This window comes from Artibeus jamaicensis, unplaced genomic scaffold, assembly GCF_021234435.1.
Source record: "Artibeus jamaicensis isolate MK-2021 breed Jamaican fruit bat unplaced genomic scaffold, CSHL_Jam_final contig_793, whole genome shotgun sequence".
Taxonomy (NCBI): Eukaryota; Metazoa; Chordata; class Mammalia; order Chiroptera; family Phyllostomidae; genus Artibeus; species Artibeus jamaicensis.
Genome location: NW_026521975.1, coordinates 9,708,225 through 9,726,979, shown reverse-complemented (window position 1 = coordinate 9,726,979; position 18,755 = coordinate 9,708,225). Strand labels below are relative to the sequence as shown.

The window sequence follows — 18,755 nt, the reverse complement described above, 5'->3', positions numbered from 1 at the left end:
CCTTCTACCCTATACTCCCTCTCCCACCCACATTCTCCCACTTCAGTCTATTTGTCATACTTTAGCTTTTACATTTCCCATACTATTCTTGCCCTCCCTGTCTACTTTCTTTCTACCATCTATGCTACTTATTCTCTGTACCTTTTCCCCCCTCAACAGTTTTAATATTTTGACAAAAATTCCTAAACATCACAGGACAGCTATAACTTTCACCTCTGCCTATTAATATTGCTTTGCAGGGTTTCAGCTGCATAATAATTTTTATAGTCTCAAACTACCATGTATAGTTAGTACTGCCTGTATTTTGAAATATATAGCTGTGGTATACACTTTTCCTTTGGTGGCCTGCAGTGAGCCATGCATCTTGGTATTCACATCTTGTAAGATCTCCTCCTACACAGAATCTTGCTTGGCCATGTAAAAAGCTTTAGTCAATGATACATTAGTAACTGATGCACAGAGAGGATTGATAAATGCTACACACTGGATCTTGTGTTCTTGGAAAGCTCTTTTCTTGGTATGTTCCTCATGAAACCTGGCCACTATCCTGTGAGAAGCCCAATTTAGCCATGTGGAGAGGCTACTGGAGAATTAACACTTGGTTAACAGCCCCAGTTGAGCTACCAGCTGACAGCCAACAAAAGTTTGTCTGCCATATGTGAGCCAACTGGAAAGTGAATCCCTGGCCCTAGATGAGCCATCCCTATTGACAATATGTGGAGTTGAGCAGGCTGTCCTATCTCTACTCAAATTGTGGAAGTGTAAGCATATAAATGATTGTTGTTGTCTTAGTCATTAATTTGCATGTATGTGTTTAGGCAGCATTAGGTAACTTGATAAAAGAGCTGACAAGATTTGCTAAGGGATTCAATGTGGAGTATGAAAGAAAGAGGATTAGTCTCAATTTTTAGATCTGAGAAAATAGAAAGATAAAGTTACCATTTAATGAAATGTAAAGACTGTGCAAGGAGCAGGAGGGCAAAGAGTAGTGGAACTCAAAAGTTCATTTTTAGATATATTAAATTCAAGATGACTGGAGACATAAAAAGGAGACTAAATGAAATCTCTTAGGGCTTTTGAAATGTTTTGATAAGAACCAAAGTTAGAAATTTTTATATTGGGTTGACCAAAAAGTTTGTTTTTTTTCCATAAGATAGCTCTAGTAGAGCTTAGTTGTTCTTTAACTTCAGTCAAAACAATTTTGTTAGTTTGTACTGGCACATCTGTCATATCAACATGTATTTTAAAAAAAGAAGCCCTGGCTGATGTGGCTCAGTGGATTGAGCACTGGACTAGGTACCAAAGAGTCACTAGTTCAATTCTCTGTCAGAGCACATGCCTGGGTTGCAGGCCAGGTCCCAAGTTGGGGGTGTGCAAGAGGTAGCCAAATATTGATGTTTCTCTTCTTCTCTTTCTCCCTCCCTCCCCTCTCTAAAAAGAAATTTAAAAAAATCTTTAAAAAAATTAAAAAACCCCACTTACCAGAATTGGTGAATTTTTGTATAGTCACTTTAATATTGAAGATGGGAGAAAATATTCAACATTTTTTGCATAGTTTTATTTCTTCTAGAAAGGTAAAAACAAAACTGAAATGCAAAATAAGATTTGTAGAGTGTATGGAGAAGGTACTATGACTGACCGAATGTGTCAAAACTGGTGTGCAAAGTTTTGTGCTGGAGACTGCTTGCTGGATGATGCTCCATGGTCGGGTGGGTAGACAGGTTGAGGTCGATAGCAATCAAATTGAGATATTAATTGAAACAATCAACTTTATGCCATATGGGAGACAGCTGACATACTCAAAATATCCTCATCAGTAAAGTTATTGGTGAAAATGAAGAATGTGTCTTTTATTTTATGGAAAAAAATAAATGGACGACCAACCCAGTATTTCAGCCATGCACAAAAGCGGTGTGTGTGTGTAAAAATAAAACTAAAGTTCAGAATATTTATCACTAGCATGTGCAAATGAGACCCATTAAAGTTATGTGACCACCTGTCAAAGAGAGAAGAAAAAGAATTCAAGGATTGAGTCTGGATCACTTTACATTTAGAAGTTAGGGACCAGATGCATCGAAAAGGATAATGAGAAGTGACTAGTGAGGTAATGGAAGTACCAAGGCAGAAGTTATTGTTCATCAAGTGGAAAAAGTGTTTGAAGAAGGAAGAAGATATGTCAAATGCTTGATGTGTCAATTAAGATGAGAGCTAAGAAATGAATAATTTCAGTGGAGTTATGACAACAAAAGCCTCATTAAATGTTAAATCAATATAAATTGTTGGCTCCCTACCACTAAAACTGATTCTGAGGAAACCATAAAGGAAAACATGGTATCCAAGAAATTAAAAAATAAAAGTGAGAAACCCAGTGGAGAAGGAAGGTTCTTCTGACCTGGTATAATTGTATATTTATGCAGTGTTGGAGTGTGTGTGTATGTAGGTGATGGTGAGGGGGTATTGGCTATAGCTTGGGGAAGAGTGACAAGTCATGGCTGTGAGAGGGTAAGCTAGGGAAAAGCATTTCAAGGTCAGTTCCTTTCACTTCCCCATCATTAACTAAATAAAAAATCAGTCTGTCTCCTTGCTATCTGTCAACAATAATCAGTCTGTCAACAATAAACAGTACTGGACAGCATGTAGAACGAAGAAATTATTTATATATTACTGATACAAATGTAAAATCTTTACAAGCAGTTTGGAAAATAATGATATGACTTGTTATAATGTTACTGATAATAATCTGTTATGTTACTGGTAACAATAATTTGTTATAAAGTTACTGATACCCCTATTCCATTAAATTCCATGCTTAAGTAAATACTTAAGTGAAACTCTTGTACCCTGTACACGTTCATTAGAACACATAGTAGGTTTTCCTAGAAGAATTATCCATAGTAACAAAAAACAAACAAACAAACAAACAAATAACCCAATTCACCCCTACATGTGCCTTTTCAAGATTTACTTGAATCTACTTGCTACTGGGCTGTGGCTGCTTGATTAGTGGAGACTCCTGGCTACTTTTCCTCTCACCTTGCCTCCTACTATAACTACCTCTTTCAACCTTTTCTGCAGTAAGGACTGGGCTTGGGTATGGCTGATGTGTTCCACATAGTGAGAGCTGTCAACACATCAAAAGCCCATGTCTGACCAGCATAGACTAGTAAGGTTCTATGTAGCTCTTCTGACCATTTCTGCGTTCAGGGGAACTGCTGTGCCACAGAGTGAGGGAGCTGGTTTCCCTAGGACTTTCCCAAGGGAGTTAGGTAACAAAATAAAAAATTAACTCCCATGGGACAAACTCTAATTAAAGAGAGATAGGGGACTAAAAGGGCCAGGAGAGAAATCCTTTCTTTTTCCTGATGGCTGCTGGATCTAAGGTTTAGTGGTTCTACATTACATGCTTGAAAGACTGTCCTACATGACACGCTTTTGTAGGAAAAGTACATTTTCTTATAAAATTATAGCCAGCTCAAAAACATAATACCTGGTATTGGCTTTCCCTTACTCTCTGCTTCATTTTTTATTTTCATTCATTCTAGGTTTAGTGAGATTCCACCACTCCATTATACATTGTTAGTATAGTAGCTTTTCTTCTACTGAACATGCATGGGCTAAGACAGTTATTGATGATTAGATAAATAAATTGTGGTATAGTCCCAGAACAGAATATTAAGTAGAGGTAAAATGGATAAACTTCACCTCTAAGCAACAATATGGATAAGTCTTAGTAAAACAATATATAAAAGTGAAAAAAGTATTAAAAGACTACATATAGCATAATAGCCTTCTAAAAAAATTCAAAACAAGTAATACTAAACAAAGTATTTAGACATATGTATATGATTAAATAATTTTTAAAATGTAAAGGAACGACAAGTTGTTCTTCTAGTTCTTAGTTTCGGTAATGACTTTATCAGTTTTCATTATATTATAAATAAAATAATTAAGTTGTAAAACTAAAAAGAAAAAGAGGTCACACATGAACAAAGAATGACATTGCGTTATGAAACTAAGAATTATGATTAAACAATTCTGGACATCCAAGACTCTAACCCTTCAACAAAAAATGGAAAGAAAGCCCTGGCTGGTGTAGCTCAGGAGATTGAGCGCGGGCCTGTGAACCACACAATCACAGTTCGATTCCCAGTCAGGGCACATGCCTGGGTTGCAGGCTGGTTCCCTGAAGGCCAGTTCCCAGCAGGGGATGCACGAAAGGCAACCATACATTGATGTTTCTCTCCCTCTCTCCTTCCCTTCCCCTCTAAAGATAAATAAATAAAAAATCTTAAAAAATTTTTTTTAAAAAACCAAAAGAAAAAATAGAAGGGGTGGGGGGACAAAGAACAGAAAAAGGGAGGGGAGCTGGAGGAAATGAAAATAAAAAATAGAGATAAAACCAAGAATTATTTGCAGGTTTTGACTAAAGTAGGGCCAGTTTTCACTTTTTTATCCAGAAATCATTTCAACATTTCTGGAATGTTGAAATTTGAGTCTGTTGTGAAAAAAATACATACAATACTTTATAAAACATTTCTGATACTTACTGCTAAAAGTTTATCTCCAATCTGAAGTTTACCATCCTTATGTGCAGCACCTCCTTCAATTATTTTGGTTACATAGATGCTATTATCACCAGGAATATGTTGATTTCCAACACCTCCAGCAATGCTGAACCCAAGACCTGGTTGGAAAACACTAGTTTTAGAATCTCATCAATAATGTGAACTTCAGTCCAGAAAGAACGGATGTAAAACAGGTGATAATTTCACACTAATGTTTTTTAAAAAGAAAGGAATCTACTTACCTACTTTTACATTCCGAAATATTTGTTCTGCAATCAGTGGACAATTGTAAATATAGATGCTCATGAAGTTATAAAAATGTTCCTTTTTCTCCCTACCAGGCTATGTTTTAAAGTCTCTTTGTAAATGAATAGTTTGTTAGTTCAATGAGACATTGTCAAATTATGTTTCATTTTAGTTTCCTACATAACTGTGCTTCTTACTAACACTTTTAATACCTTTATGATACTAAAACAATTAAGGAAAATAATAAACTGTCTGTTGGTGGTGGGCAGAACAGGTTTCAGAAATGTGGATAATTTTGCTATTTCTTCAATATTCTATTAATTTTACATAAGATTTCTGGAATTCATAAATCCCATACCTTTAGTTCCAAACAAATTTGTAACTCTCTATTCCTTTTTTTGTTTGTTGGAGTACCATCTCCTTGGTGAACCAAAACTAAAATCAGTATTTCTATTTATCCTGAATTCCATCAATGTTTTCAAAATTCAGAAATCACACGTTAACAGTTTTCATTGCATATGAACTGCTAACGACACATTCTTATATTCTTCTTTTGACTTAGTCTATGTACTTGCATTTAACACACAATAAGGAGTACAAGTTAATATCAATACTATACATAACTTCAAAGTATTTAAGTATTGACCTAAGACAAAAATCAGTAGAAATATAAGCTGAAATTCTAAAAACTCGTGCAAGTTACATAGATTACCATTACTGTTAATCTTAGAATGTGTCATAAATAACTTCATAGTTATATTTAACTAAAAGACTTTTTACTTAATTTGCCTTACTTTGGTTTATTTATTTATACCTTTAGGACCTTTAATGAGCTTTATTTCCATTATTTTTTCGGATACTGGTTTTCGTCTTTTTACATACAAGCGTACGATGGACCCTGCTTCTTTTAATGCTTCAACTGCTTTGCTATGTGTTACATCACGAACATCTACTTCATTTACTCGCAATATGCAGTCATTGACCCTGAGGAAAAAAATTGAAAATAAAATATAAATATTAAAATTTAAGTATCAATTTTTATTTTGCCATTTTTCTTGTCCTTTTGATTTTATGGTAAAGAGAATCACTTATTAGAGAAAATATAAATGGACAAACTGCATGTTAAATTCCAATGTATCAAATATTCATATATATATATATTATACATTTTCTTTAAAATATTTTTTATTGATTATGCTATTATAGTTGTCCCATTTTCCCTCCTTCACTTCCCTCCACCCAGCACATCCTCTCCTACCCACATTCCTCCCCTTTAGTTCATGTCCATGTGTCTTAAGTTCTTTAGCTTCTACATTTCCCATTCTATTCTTACCCTCCCCCATCTACTTTCTACCTACCGTCTATGCTACTTATTCTCTGTACCTTTTCCCCCTCTCTCCTTCTCCCACTTCCTTGTTGCTAACCCTCCAAGTGATCTCCAGTTCTGTGGTTCTGTTCCTGTTTTGGTTGTTTGCTTAGTTTGTTTTTGTTTTTGTTTTAGGTGTGGTTGTTAATAATTGTGAGTCTGTGGTCATTTTATTGTACATGTTTTTTATCTTCTTTTTCTTAGATAAGTGCCTTTAACATTTTTATAAAATAAGGGCTTGGTGATGATAAACTCCTTTAACTTGACCTTATCTGGGAGGCATTTTACCTGCCCTTCCATTCTAAATGAAAGCTTTGCTGGATAGATGTGGGAGACCATTCTGTGAGGCATGGGCCCAGCTCCTACTTGGAGATGCACAGGACCCACGCCCATGGATGGGTTCTCCTGTGGGGAATCAGGTCTGCATTGTTACCTAGGCTACTTTGAGTCCTGCTTTTTGCTAAAAACTCCCTTACCTGGATTTGTGGCAAACATTTACTGCAAAGTAACTTCCTAAAATCCATGTTAAACTTTTCTTGGACCAGTGCAACAAGTTTTTCCCTTTTCCTTTGCAAATATCCCTCTTCTGTAATGTGATTGGTGGCATTGGCTCCTTTGTTTTCTGTTAAAGGTAACCACCTAAAGCAACCTGTGCACAGTAAATGAGGACCATCTTGTAATGTGCTGAGAAACCCAATAAAGGCCTGTCATGGCAGAAGCCTTGGCTTTTGGTCTCCTTGAGAGAAAAAGCCATGCTGTCCCTTTTCCTCCACCAGACTTGGTAGTTCGTGTGAATGTCTTCTAATCCATAATGACATGGACACTGAGGGCCAGTGTCTACATCAGATAGAGCAATCTTGGATCCAAGTCCTTGCCTTTTATGACTTGGAATACTTCTTTCCAGCCCCTTCTTGCCTGTAAGGTTTCTTTTGAGAAATCAGCTCACAGTCTGATGGGAACTCCTTTGTAGGTGACTGTCTCCTTATCTCTTGCTGCTTCTAGAATTTTCTCCTTCACTTTAATCTTGGCTAATGTAATTATGATATGCCTTGGTGTGTTCCTCTTTGGGACTCTCTGAGCTTACTGGACTTCCTGGAAGTCTAATTCCTTTGCCAGATTGGGGAAGTTCTCCTTTATTATTTGTTCAAATAACTTTTCCACTTGTTGTTCTTCCTCTTCTCCTTATGGCACCCCTATGATTTGGATGTTGGAAATGTTTAAAGATGTCCTGGAGGTTCCTAAGGCTCGTCTCATTTTTCTGAATTCTTGTTTCTTCACTCTTTTCTGTTTGGTTGTTTCTTTCTTCCTTCTGGTCCACTCCATTGATTTGAGTCCCAGTTTCCTTCCCATCACTATTGGTTCCCTGTACATTTTTCTTTATTTCACTTAGCATAGCCTTCATTTTTTCATCTAATTTGTGACCAAATTCAACCAATTCTGTGAGCATCCTGACTACCAAAGTTTTGAACTGTGCATCTGATAGGCTGGCTATTTCTTCATCGCTTAGTTGTATTTTTTTTGGAGCTTTGATCTGTTCTTTCATTTGGGCCAATTTTTCTTCTCAGTGCACCTATTATGTAGTAAGGGGCAGAGCTTTAGTTGTTCACCAGGGCAGGGCAACTCATGTTGCTGGGTTGTGAGGCTGTTTGTTTGGGAGAGGTCCGAGAAGGAACAATGGCATTTGCTCTGCTGTTTGCCGGTTTTCAGTCACTTTCCCCTCTACCCACAATCAAACTGGGCCCTTCTGGTGCTGATTCCTGGATGGGTGGGTTTGTGTATGGACCTTGTGGGTCTCTCCAACAAACTGTCCTGTGAAGCTGGGAGTTTCTCCCACTGCAGCTTCAACGCCCATAGGTATTTTCAATCAGAGGTTTGAGGCTTTATTTTATTTCCCTGCTCTGGGGCCCTGGGTGGCGAGGTCTGTCTCGCTCCCCACCTGTTCCTCCAAGTTTATCTGCGTGCGAATATGGGATAGCTGGCTCCACCAGTCACCGCCCTGCCTGTCCCAGTCCTTCGGCCACAGCTTTGCTGCAAGTCCTCTCTGCCCAGCAGCCCTTCTCTGCCCCTCCGACCGATCTGGGCCAATGTTTCTTCTTTAAGTCCTTGGTTGTCAGACTTCCACACAGTTTGATTTTCTGTTGGTTCTTGTTGTTTTTGTTTTTGAATTGTTGTTGTCCTTCTTTTGGTTGTGCGAGGAGGCACAGTGTCTACCTAGGCCTCCATCTTGGCGGAAGTCATAAATACAAACATTTCCCAATGGCCAGCAAAAGTAACAGTGCAAGTAGAAGATTATACAAAAATAATGAATAATAATGACAGCTGCAATTTGTATGTGTATTATATGTAGGCCTTAATACTTTACAAAAATAGCAAATATTTATTTAGCATTAACCATATGTGAGATACTTCTTTCAGTGCTTAACCCTTGTAAGGCAGGTACATATTTGTATCATTATTTTACAGATGGAGGTACTGAAACACAGGAAGTTTAAATAACTTTCCCACGGCCACCCAAGTAATGACTGACAGAGTTGTGATTCAAAGATAAGGAAACTGAGGCTCAGACTGAACAACTAGCTTAAGGTCATAGAGAAGTTAAGTGGCAAAACAGATTTATCCAAAAATAAGTTTTGATTGTTTTCCAACTTATACAATTTTAAAATTAAGTTATCTGTTGATATTTATATGAGGTGAAAGATTATATATCTTAAAAGGTTTTTCATGTGAGTTATCTTAATTTGACATAGTAATATGTCAAGTTGATTTGTTCCTAGTTTTCATTTTCCCCCCTAGCTCTGGTCTCAGTTTGGGGGAAAGGATATTGTCATCTCAAATTGGGTAGGGAAGGGGAACAAAATAGTTAAAATTGATCCTGATAAGAATCTCTATCTTTAGCCCTGGCTGGTGTGGCTCAGTGGATTAAACACCAGCTTGAGAACCGTAGGGTCACTGTCGGTTCAATTCCCAGTCAGGGAACATGTCTGGGTTGCAGGCCAGGCCCCCTGCAGGGGGTGTGCAAGAGTCAACCACACATTGATTATTTCTCTCCCTCTCTTTCTCCATCCCCCTCTACCTAGAAATAAATAAAATCTTTTTAGAAAAAAAGAGAATCTATATCTAATTAACTTTTAATATTTAGAGAAAAGAAATTTTATCCAAAGACAGTGGTATCTTATAAATATGTTCCTCAGTGAAACCAATGAAACATATTAATTTTCACATAAAGCAGCACAAATAAAAAGGTCAGTAACAATCAGGAACTAAATGTCTGTATTTACATGATTGGTCAAATCATTAACTTTAGATCTAACTAATTTCATTAATTTATCACCTGTTATATCTAGTGAGAAGTTTAGAAACTGAAGAGCTGCATGAACTACCAATAACCTTAAAAGAAATGTTTTTAACAGATCATATAAAATCCTTAGTCCTAAAACTTCAGGCTGTGTATATCTATATCTACCCATCTATGTATATCAAGGGAATAAAAATGTACCGTAATTTATGGCCTAAGGAAACAACTCGGTATGCTAAAGATATCTTCTGAAATGGAACACTAAATTTAAAGAAAAAAAAAACTAATGCTATTTCCATCTATTCAATTAAGAAAAATACATTTAGAGTTTGCATAATCTTTGTGGTATGAAACTCAGATATATCTGATCCCTGTATCTTAAATAGGTTTATATAGATGTTTCATAACCAAAAATATAAAACATTTTGTGAATTTATTTGAAAATACAAATTAATACTCCTAAATGAAAGAGAGAAACTATGCTTATAGCACAATTATATCATTCATTCATTATTTGAGCATCTATTTTATGGTAATTATTATCATATTACTTCTTTTTGGATGTATGTCTTATGTAGTATGCCTAAAGAAAAATATATGAAGTGGATTCACTACCATAACAAAGTATAAAACATACCGCAATCTTCCATCTTGTGCAGCTGCTCCCCCTGCAATAATTTTGGTAATGAAAATACTTGAGTCATCTCCAATGTGTGGGTTGTCTGTACCTCCTGCAATGCTGAAACCAAGCCCTGAATTTCCCTGGGGACAGAGGGGAAAAAAAAAAAATCAAGATTCAATAAGAGTAATTTTTATCAACAGGCCTAGAAATAGTACTAACACGAGAAATCAGCACATAATGGCATATGTGCGGGGAATACGATTATTCTAAACTAAGAAATATATGGAAGTTCTTTTTTTTTTTTCTCTATGCAGAGTTCAGAGGCATTACGGCTGAGTAGGTGAGGTTGAAGAACATGTACTGAGTACATTTTTGAAGTCCAGTCTACTATTCTTTCTTTAAAAGTATGTGCAATCTGTCCTTGGATCGGTCACTCCTCTGCGAAGGTTTCACTACTAGATCTCTTTCTTTTAGACTACACCTCACTCATGTTTGGTTATGCAAACATCTCCTAAAGAGAAAAACACTGCAGAGGTCTTTCTGTTACTATTATTTCTGAATAGGTAAAACCAACATATGTTAGTCTTTTAAAAAAGGGGTAGGAGGTGGTGTTTTTCTTCTGCTAACTTTGCCATGAGCTTATTTTAAAATAAGATTTTATATGCTAAGTAACAGTTGCCATCATCCTTGACTTGTTTAACCAGGACACCTACTAGCAAAAGGCATTTTTTAATACTGACAGCCCAACCAGAGAACACTGGTGAGTTTTCTTGACAGCAAAGTCAATTTGTCAAAGCAGCGCTACTTTTTGCTTGTTTTACATACTGGATTTATGAATATTATTTTCTTCAAAGTAAGGATTCTACTGCTACAAAAAGTCTCTAAAGATAATTTCCTAAACAAGGGTATTTAAAAGTATGTGTTTTACAATGTTCTGACTCTGGCTTTCGGCAACTCAAATAAGTGAACATATCTGGACTTATTATTTAACTGTTAGTATTAAATAATTTAAGGTTACTCCACTATGATGTATCCTAAAATTCTATTTTAATAAAGCACTTTTTCTCTGTCTAAACTCTTCAAGAATTATTAGAGTTGCAGTAATAGTATCAATAGGTTGTGTGAGGTTATCAAGTTACGTTTTTCTTAATTTGCTTTTTAATAAATTAAGATATAACTTATATAACTGTGTAAGTTTAAGGTGTACAATGTGTTGATTTGTTACATTTATACATTGCAATTGACTTCCACAGTAGGTTTACCTAACATTTCTTTTTTGAGGTAATAACATTTAAGATCTAGTCTCCTAGCAATTTTGAAGTATAAAATACAATATTGTTTACTATAATCACTATGCTGTGCATTAGATCTCAGAAACTTATTCATCTTCTAGTTGTAAGTTTGTACCTTTTAACAACATTTCCTCAATTCCTGGTACATGTAAAACCCTTAATCAGTGAAAATACAATGTACAGTCTTGAGTAAATTAAGAAATTTAAAAGGCGCTGGGAAAGAATAAAAAATAAGAGAAAAAGTTACAATTATATGTCAATTACCTAAATAAAGCTGGGAGATACCCCAACAACAAAATACCACACTGAAACATGTACAATATATTAATACTGTGCTATTTGAAAGTCAGTCTTCCACCTCACTTTAACAGGTGACCCAAATTCAGGTAGTAGGCAATAAATAACCATTATACATGCAAAAGACTGTCTAAGGTCTATTTTCACTCAGTCTAAGCTAGCTTCAAACATAAGCAAATCTAATTATCTGTTTTTCGTCTTAAATAAAGGGTGGGGTAAAAGTAGATTTATAGTTGTGAGAATACAAAATGGAGTTTATTCTTGTATTATTTGTTAATTATTGTATTATTTTCCACATGAACAGCTGTAAGCCTGTTTTTGCCCTACCCTGTATGCAGATATTCAGTTACTCAGGAAATTTACTTGTATAGAAAAACTTCATTTTCCCATAATGCTGGTCATGTAAGGTGGTTTTACTAAAATATGGCATCACTTGAATGTACATATTCTTAAGGGGAAAATAAAACAAGAAAATTTACACATCTGAATTGCATCCTGAAGGTATTTTCTGACTGGGGGAGTCTATAAGGTTACGGTAGGGTCTTGCCAATTAGATACATGGTTATTATTTTGCTAGGTAAGAATACTGATATAATGACCAGGTTACTAAATACGTACTTAAAATAACTAACATTTTATTATATGAAAAATAAGTCAAAATAAAAATTAAATTAAAAATTATGAAAAATCTGAGAACTGTCAGTCCAAAAGAGCCTAAGGAGACATGATAACTAAATATAATGTGGTATCCTGAATGAGATTCTGGAAGAAAAAATACCAAACTAAGACAAGTAAATAAAGTATACACTTTATTTTTTTTTAACTTTTTTATTGATTATGCCATTACATTTGTTCTATTCCCCCCTCCATTCCCCCTCCACCCTGCATACCCCTCCCCCACCATTTCCCCCTTTAGTTCATGAACACGTGTCTCAAATTCTTTAGATTCTTTATTTCCCCTACTATTCTTACCGTCCCCCCTATTTTCTATCTACTGTCTATGCTACTTATTTTCTGTACCTTCTCCCCCCTTCTCCTTCTCCCATTCCCCCATTGCTAACCCTCCATATGCTCTTCATTTCTACGGTTCCGCTCCTGATCTAGCTGTCCTCTTAATTTGCTTTTGTTTTAGGTGTGGTTGTTACTAACTGTGAGTTTGCTCTCCTTTCACTGTTCATCTTTTTTATCTTCTTTTTCTTAGGTAAGTCCCTTTAACATTTCATAGAATAAGGGCTTGGTGATGATGAACTCCTTGAATTTGATCTTATCTGAGAAGCACTTTATCTGCCCTTCCATTCTAAATGAAAGCTTTTCTGGATAGATCAATCTTGGTTGTAGGTCTTTGGTTTTCATGACTTGGAATACCTCTTTCCAGCCCCTTCTTGCCTGTAAGGTCTTTTTTGAGAAATCAGCTGACAGTCTGATGGGAACTCCTTTGTAGGTGACTGTCCCCTTATCTCTTGCTGCTTCTAGAATTCTCTCCTTCATTTTAATCTTGGCTAATGTAATGATGATGTGCCTTGGTGTGTTTCTTCTTGGGTCCAACTTCTTTGGGACTCTCTGAGCTTCCTGGATTTCCTGGAAGTCTATTTCCCTCTGCCAGAATGGGGAAGTTCTCTTTTATTATTTGTTCAAATAAGGTTTCCACTCGTGACGCTTCCCCTTCTGGTACCCCTATAATTCGGATGTTGGAACGTTTAAAGATGTCCTGGAGGTTCCTAAGCCTCTCCTCATTTTCTTGAATTCTTGTTTCTTCATTCTTTTCTGTTTGATCATTTTTTTCTTCCTTCTGGTCCACTCCATTGATTTGAGTCCCAATCTCCTTTCCATTACTATTGGTTTCCTTTGTATTACCATTCATTTCAATTAGTTTAGCTTCCATATGTTTCTCTAATTTGTGACTAAAATCAACCAGTTCTGTGAGGATCCTGATAACCATTGTTTTGAACTGTGCATCTGAAAGATTGGCTATTTCTTCATCTCTTAGATCGATTGGCTCTGGGGCTCTGAGTTGTTCTTGAGCCATTTTTGGTATGTTCGTGCCGTTAAGTAAGCGGAGCGAAGCCTTAGCTGTTTACCAGGACGGGGCGACCCACGTCTGTGACGCTGTGTGTGGGGGCGTGGTCAGAGAGGGAGCAATGGCGGTCCTCTCTGCTAGCCCAGTCCGTCCAGTCACACCATTCGCCCGGGTCTGTTTATCCGATCGGAATTGTGCGAGCCTGCTGCCCCGGGCAGGCTTCCCTCTTCACTGGTTTATCTGCACGCAGATGCACGAACGACCGCAGACAGCCCGCCTCGCCTCTTCCCTGTGTGCTCCCGTAGCTAGCCCACGATCTGCGCTTTCGGCCGCTTGCGCACCACCCATTCGGGGATTTTTTTTGCCAACCTGCTCCGCTGCTGGCTTCGCTCCTCTTACCGGTTTAGCTGAGCATTGTGTTGTCTTTGGACTCTGTATTGTCAATTTTCTGTGTGGCTTGGTTGTGTTTATTGTTGTTAAAAATAGTTATTCTTAGATTTGGTTGTGCACGGAAGCAAGGTGGTTCCACCTACACCTCCATCTTGGCAGAAGTTAAAGTATACACTTTAGTTAATAATAATGTATCAATAGTGACTCATTAGTTGAAACAAATATAAACTAGTATAGGTGAAACTGAGTTCAGGATAATGGGAACTCTATAACTCTTCTATAAATCTAAAGTTATTTTAAATAAAAAGTTCACTGACATTTCTGGCCAAGATGGAGGTGTAGGTGGAAACACTGTACACCTCCTTGGACAACCAAGTTTATGAACTACAAATATTTAAAAACCAGAATGCAGCCAAAACAGAAAAAAATTGAACTGTACAGAAGTCCAACAACAATGAACCACTCATCCAGACCAGTAAGAAGGGCCGGGTAGGTGGCTGGCATAGAGGGGTCTTGGCAGGAAAAAGCGGTCTGAGCAACCCAGGAGTGCAGGCCATGGTTGGCAGATTCCAGGCGCAGGGTGGCAAGGGGCAGAACCAGTGAGGGCACAAGGTGGCTGGCTGACCGCGGTCACACATTCTTGCACAGATAAACCAGGGAAAGGAGCCAGCAGTGAGATAGACTGCACAACCCAGGGCCCCAGTGCTGGGAAATAAAGCCTAAAAGCACCAATTGGAAAAAATTTCAGGGGTCGAGATGCTGGGAGAGGCTCCCAGGCTCACAGAGAGTTTGTTGGAGAGACCGACAGGGTTCTGGAAGGTGCACAAGCCCACACATTTGGGAACTAGCACCAGAAGGGCCCAATTTGCTTGTGGAAAGCAGCAGAGGGGACCAAAATCTGAGAGAGAGCAGAAAAAAAACCATTGCCCCTCTCTGACCCTGCCCCCACATACAGCATCACAGCCCAGCAACCTGGGTTGCCCCACCCTGGTGAACACCTAAGGCTCCGCACCTCATACGTAACAAGCACAAACAAACCAAAACATTATGGTTCAAGAAGAACAGCTCAAATACCCAGCCAATACTTCTAAGTGACCAAGAGATAGCCAACTTATCGGATGCATAGTTCAAAACACTGGTGATCAGGATGCTCACAGAACTGGTTGATTTTAGTCACACATTAGAAGAAAAAATGAAGGCTTCACTAAGTGAAATGAAGCAAAATACACAGGGAAACAATAGTGATGGGAAGGAAAATCAAACGAGTGAACCAGAAGAAAGAAAGAAACAACCAACACACAAGAACTAAAAAAGAAGAATTCAAAAAAATGAGGAAAGCCTTAGGAACCTCCAGGATATCTTTAAACGTTCCAACATCTGAATGATAGGGGTACCAGAAGGAAAAGAGGAAGAGCAACAGTGGAAAACTTATTTGAACAAATAATAAAGGAGAACTTCCCCAATCTGGCAAAGGAAATAGACTTCCAGAAAATCCAGGAAGCTCAGAGTCCCAAAGAAGGTGGACCCAAGGAAGAACACATCAAGGCACATCATAATTACATTAGCCAAGATTCAAATGAAGGAGAGAATCCTAGAAACAGCAAGAGATAAGGGGACAGTCACCTTCAAAGGAGTTCCCATCAGACTGTGAGCTGATTTCTCAAGAGAGACCTTATAGGCAAGAAGGGGCTGGAAAGTATTCCAAGTCATGAAATGCAAGGACCTACATCCAAGATTGTTCTATCCAGCAAAGCTTTCATTTAGAATGGAAGGGCAGATAAAGAGCTTCTCAGATAAGGTCAAGTTCAAGTAGTTCATCATCACCAAGCCCTTATTATATAAAATGTTAAAGAGACTTATCTAAGAAAAAGGAGATAAAAAATATGAAGAGTGAAAGGACAGCAAACTCACAGTCATTAACAACCACATTTAAAACAAAAGCAAACTAAGTGAACAGCTAGATTAGGAGTGGAGCCACAGAAATGGAGATCACATGGAGGGTTAGCAACAGGAGAGTGGGAGGAGGAGGGTGGGGAGAAAACAGAGTCTAAGTAGCATAGATGGTAGGTAGAAAATAGACGGGGGAAGGACAAGAATAGTATGGGAAATACATAATCTACAGAACTTGTGAGACACGGACACAAACTATAAAGGGGGGGGAATGGGGGGAGAGGGTGTGCAGGGTGGAGGGGAATGAAGGGGGGAATTGGACAACTTGTAATGGCATAATGAATAAAACATTAAAAAAAAAACCAAAAAGCAAAACAAAAAATAAAGACACAATATGAGAGGCCCCCCAAAATAGTGCCAGAATAAAAATAATAAAAAAATAAAAAGTTCACTTAAAAAAGATTATTAAAGAAAAGCAGTATGTTCTGAAAATATCATGGCTAATTTTATGATATGTGAACATATAAAAGAAACAAATATCACATGCTTTTTAACATTTTAATTTAAAAACTTGTTAAATCAACACATGTATTTACTTTGTTACAAATGCTTATTTTCCCCATTTATTTACACTCTTGGTGTGTTATGTTTAATTAATTTTTAAAATCCTTATTATATTTTTTGCATTACCATTTAGTCCCCTTATGCGCCTTTCCCCCAGCAATCATCATGCTGTTGTCCATGTCCATGAGTCCTTTTTCCTTTTTGCTCATTTCCTCTACTCCCTAATTTCCCCCGCCACATGTTTGTATTTGAAAGATCTATTCCCTTGAATTCTACATTAAAGAGCAGTACTGTATATTTAAAGACTTTTTTAAAGCAACAGATTTATGCATAAAAGAGATAATTAACAGTTCTTACCCTTTCAAGTGTGATTTCCTCATATTCATAGTCTGCATCAGTGCCATTAACCTAATGGGAGAGGGGAAAGAAGTAGCATAGAAATTTAGAGTGTAAAATTTGAAATGGTAAGACAATATAGCTTCATTTTAATAATATTAGGAAAAGTTTTCAAGGAATAGAAGAGCAGAATGTGATTAATGAGCTAACATTCTTGGTATCATGACTTGCAAATATAGAAAGGGTACATTCAGCTTTTAATATCATCAAATGCTAACTCTTTTCTACCTTCATTTCATACACCTTAATCAGTTGCCAATTCTTTGATTTCAATACTTCAGTTTTTCTGAAAACCATCATCTCTTATTCTCATTTCTATTACTTTGGTTCAAGCCTTTGTTAATCTCCTCACGACTATTGCTAATGTAATCTACCCAATCACTTAGATTAGTATTCTCCATTGTTCAAATTATTCTAATGTGTTTTATGCAGATCTTTTTTGGAGCCCATGTCTAATAATAACATACTTCTTCCAGAACATTCAGCTCATACAAAGCTCTGCATGAATTTACCCCAATCTATCACTCAGCTTCATTTCTAACATATGTATCTCACCCCTTCATGAGTCTATATATACCAAATCTAAATGATTTGCTCTTTCCTTTACATGTGCTATACAAGTTCCCACCTCCACATCTGTTACTTTAGTGTTTCCTGTCACACATTTCACTTCTGTATTTTCATGCCTAAATTTGATATACCATTCAAGTTCTTGCTCACAACTTACAGACCAAGTACTTCCTCTTATTCCTTCCAATTTATTCCCTATTCCTTCATAGAAGTAATTCCCATATTGAGGGCCACTGGTGAATGATGAATTGTTCTTGGAATCAGATTAATTTGGGTTCAAATCACTGCTTTAACATTTCTGCTGACATGAATCTGGGCAAAATAATCTAGACAGTCGAATAGGGATTGTGACAAATCCCATTTCTCTACATTCTTACCACCTCCCATACTACATGCTCTTTTGCAATATGAGTAAACTATCCTACAATCAAGAGATATTGCGATTTCTCCCCGCTCTGGATCTGGGTCCTAGGTGACTTTTGTTAAAACAGATTGTGGCATAAATGATGTACTGTTTCTGAAGCTAGGTTGTGTGATGCCCTACAGTATTCACATTTGTTTTAGGAATATCACCTATAAAGTGAGGAAGCTCAGCCTGTGAGGAGATTCAAATAAAGGATAATCAAAACCCTTGGCCAAAAGCCCCATGCTGCACTCCTGATCAGCAAGCATCACCAACTGCCAACCATGTGAATAAGGCTATTTTGGATCTTCCAGCCTTTTGCAATGCCCTGGCCAACACCGTGTGAAGCAGAACCATTAAGCCAGAAAATCATGAGAAATAATGAATTGTTTTTTAAGCTGCTAAGTTTCAGACTATTTTGTTATACAGCAACAGAATAGTGAAATTATGTAAGCTACTTTGCTTTCCTCACCATACTACCCTTAATTCAAGTCCAATTCATGGGCTACAAATCTTTTAAGACCCACCTCTACTAATTTTTTTGGTTCTTACTTCTTACGGCATAAAGTATTCAAACTCAATTGCTACTTTGTTCCCTCTTCTTTCTTACTTAAAGAGATTTTCTTCTTGTTTTTGATATTATGCTGTCAGTGCATGTGTGTGTATAAATGACTTCCATGCATCTAGAGTTCAGAAGGGTTATACATGTGCATATCCTACCAACATGAAAGTCCTTTTTCTGAGTAAAAATATTATCCATATGAGCAGCTATACCACTTTTCTTATTCTAAAGATTATTTGTATCATCTTTATTTTTCTTGCTCAGACTTGCTAAAAGTGTA

General features: G+C 37.1%; 1 protein-coding gene across 9 annotated transcripts in view; it reads right to left on the bottom strand.

Moving 5' to 3' along the window:
* The window catches only part of DLG1 (discs large MAGUK scaffold protein 1), a 306,240-nt gene that overhangs the window by 148,392 nt on the left and 139,093 nt on the right, over window positions 1-18,755 (bottom strand). For all 9 annotated transcript variants that reach the window (XM_037147391.2, XM_037147392.2, XM_037147393.2 and 6 more), the window contains 4 exons: window positions 16,902-16,952; window positions 10,110-10,234; window positions 5,626-5,795; window positions 4,548-4,684 (listed from right to left, as the gene is read on the bottom strand). In XM_037147391.2, the coding sequence (XP_037003286.1) occupies window positions 4,548-4,684; window positions 5,626-5,795; window positions 10,110-10,234; window positions 16,902-16,952 (483 nt within the window). The remainder of the gene's footprint in view (window positions 1-4,547; window positions 4,685-5,625; window positions 5,796-10,109; window positions 10,235-16,901; window positions 16,953-18,755) is intronic.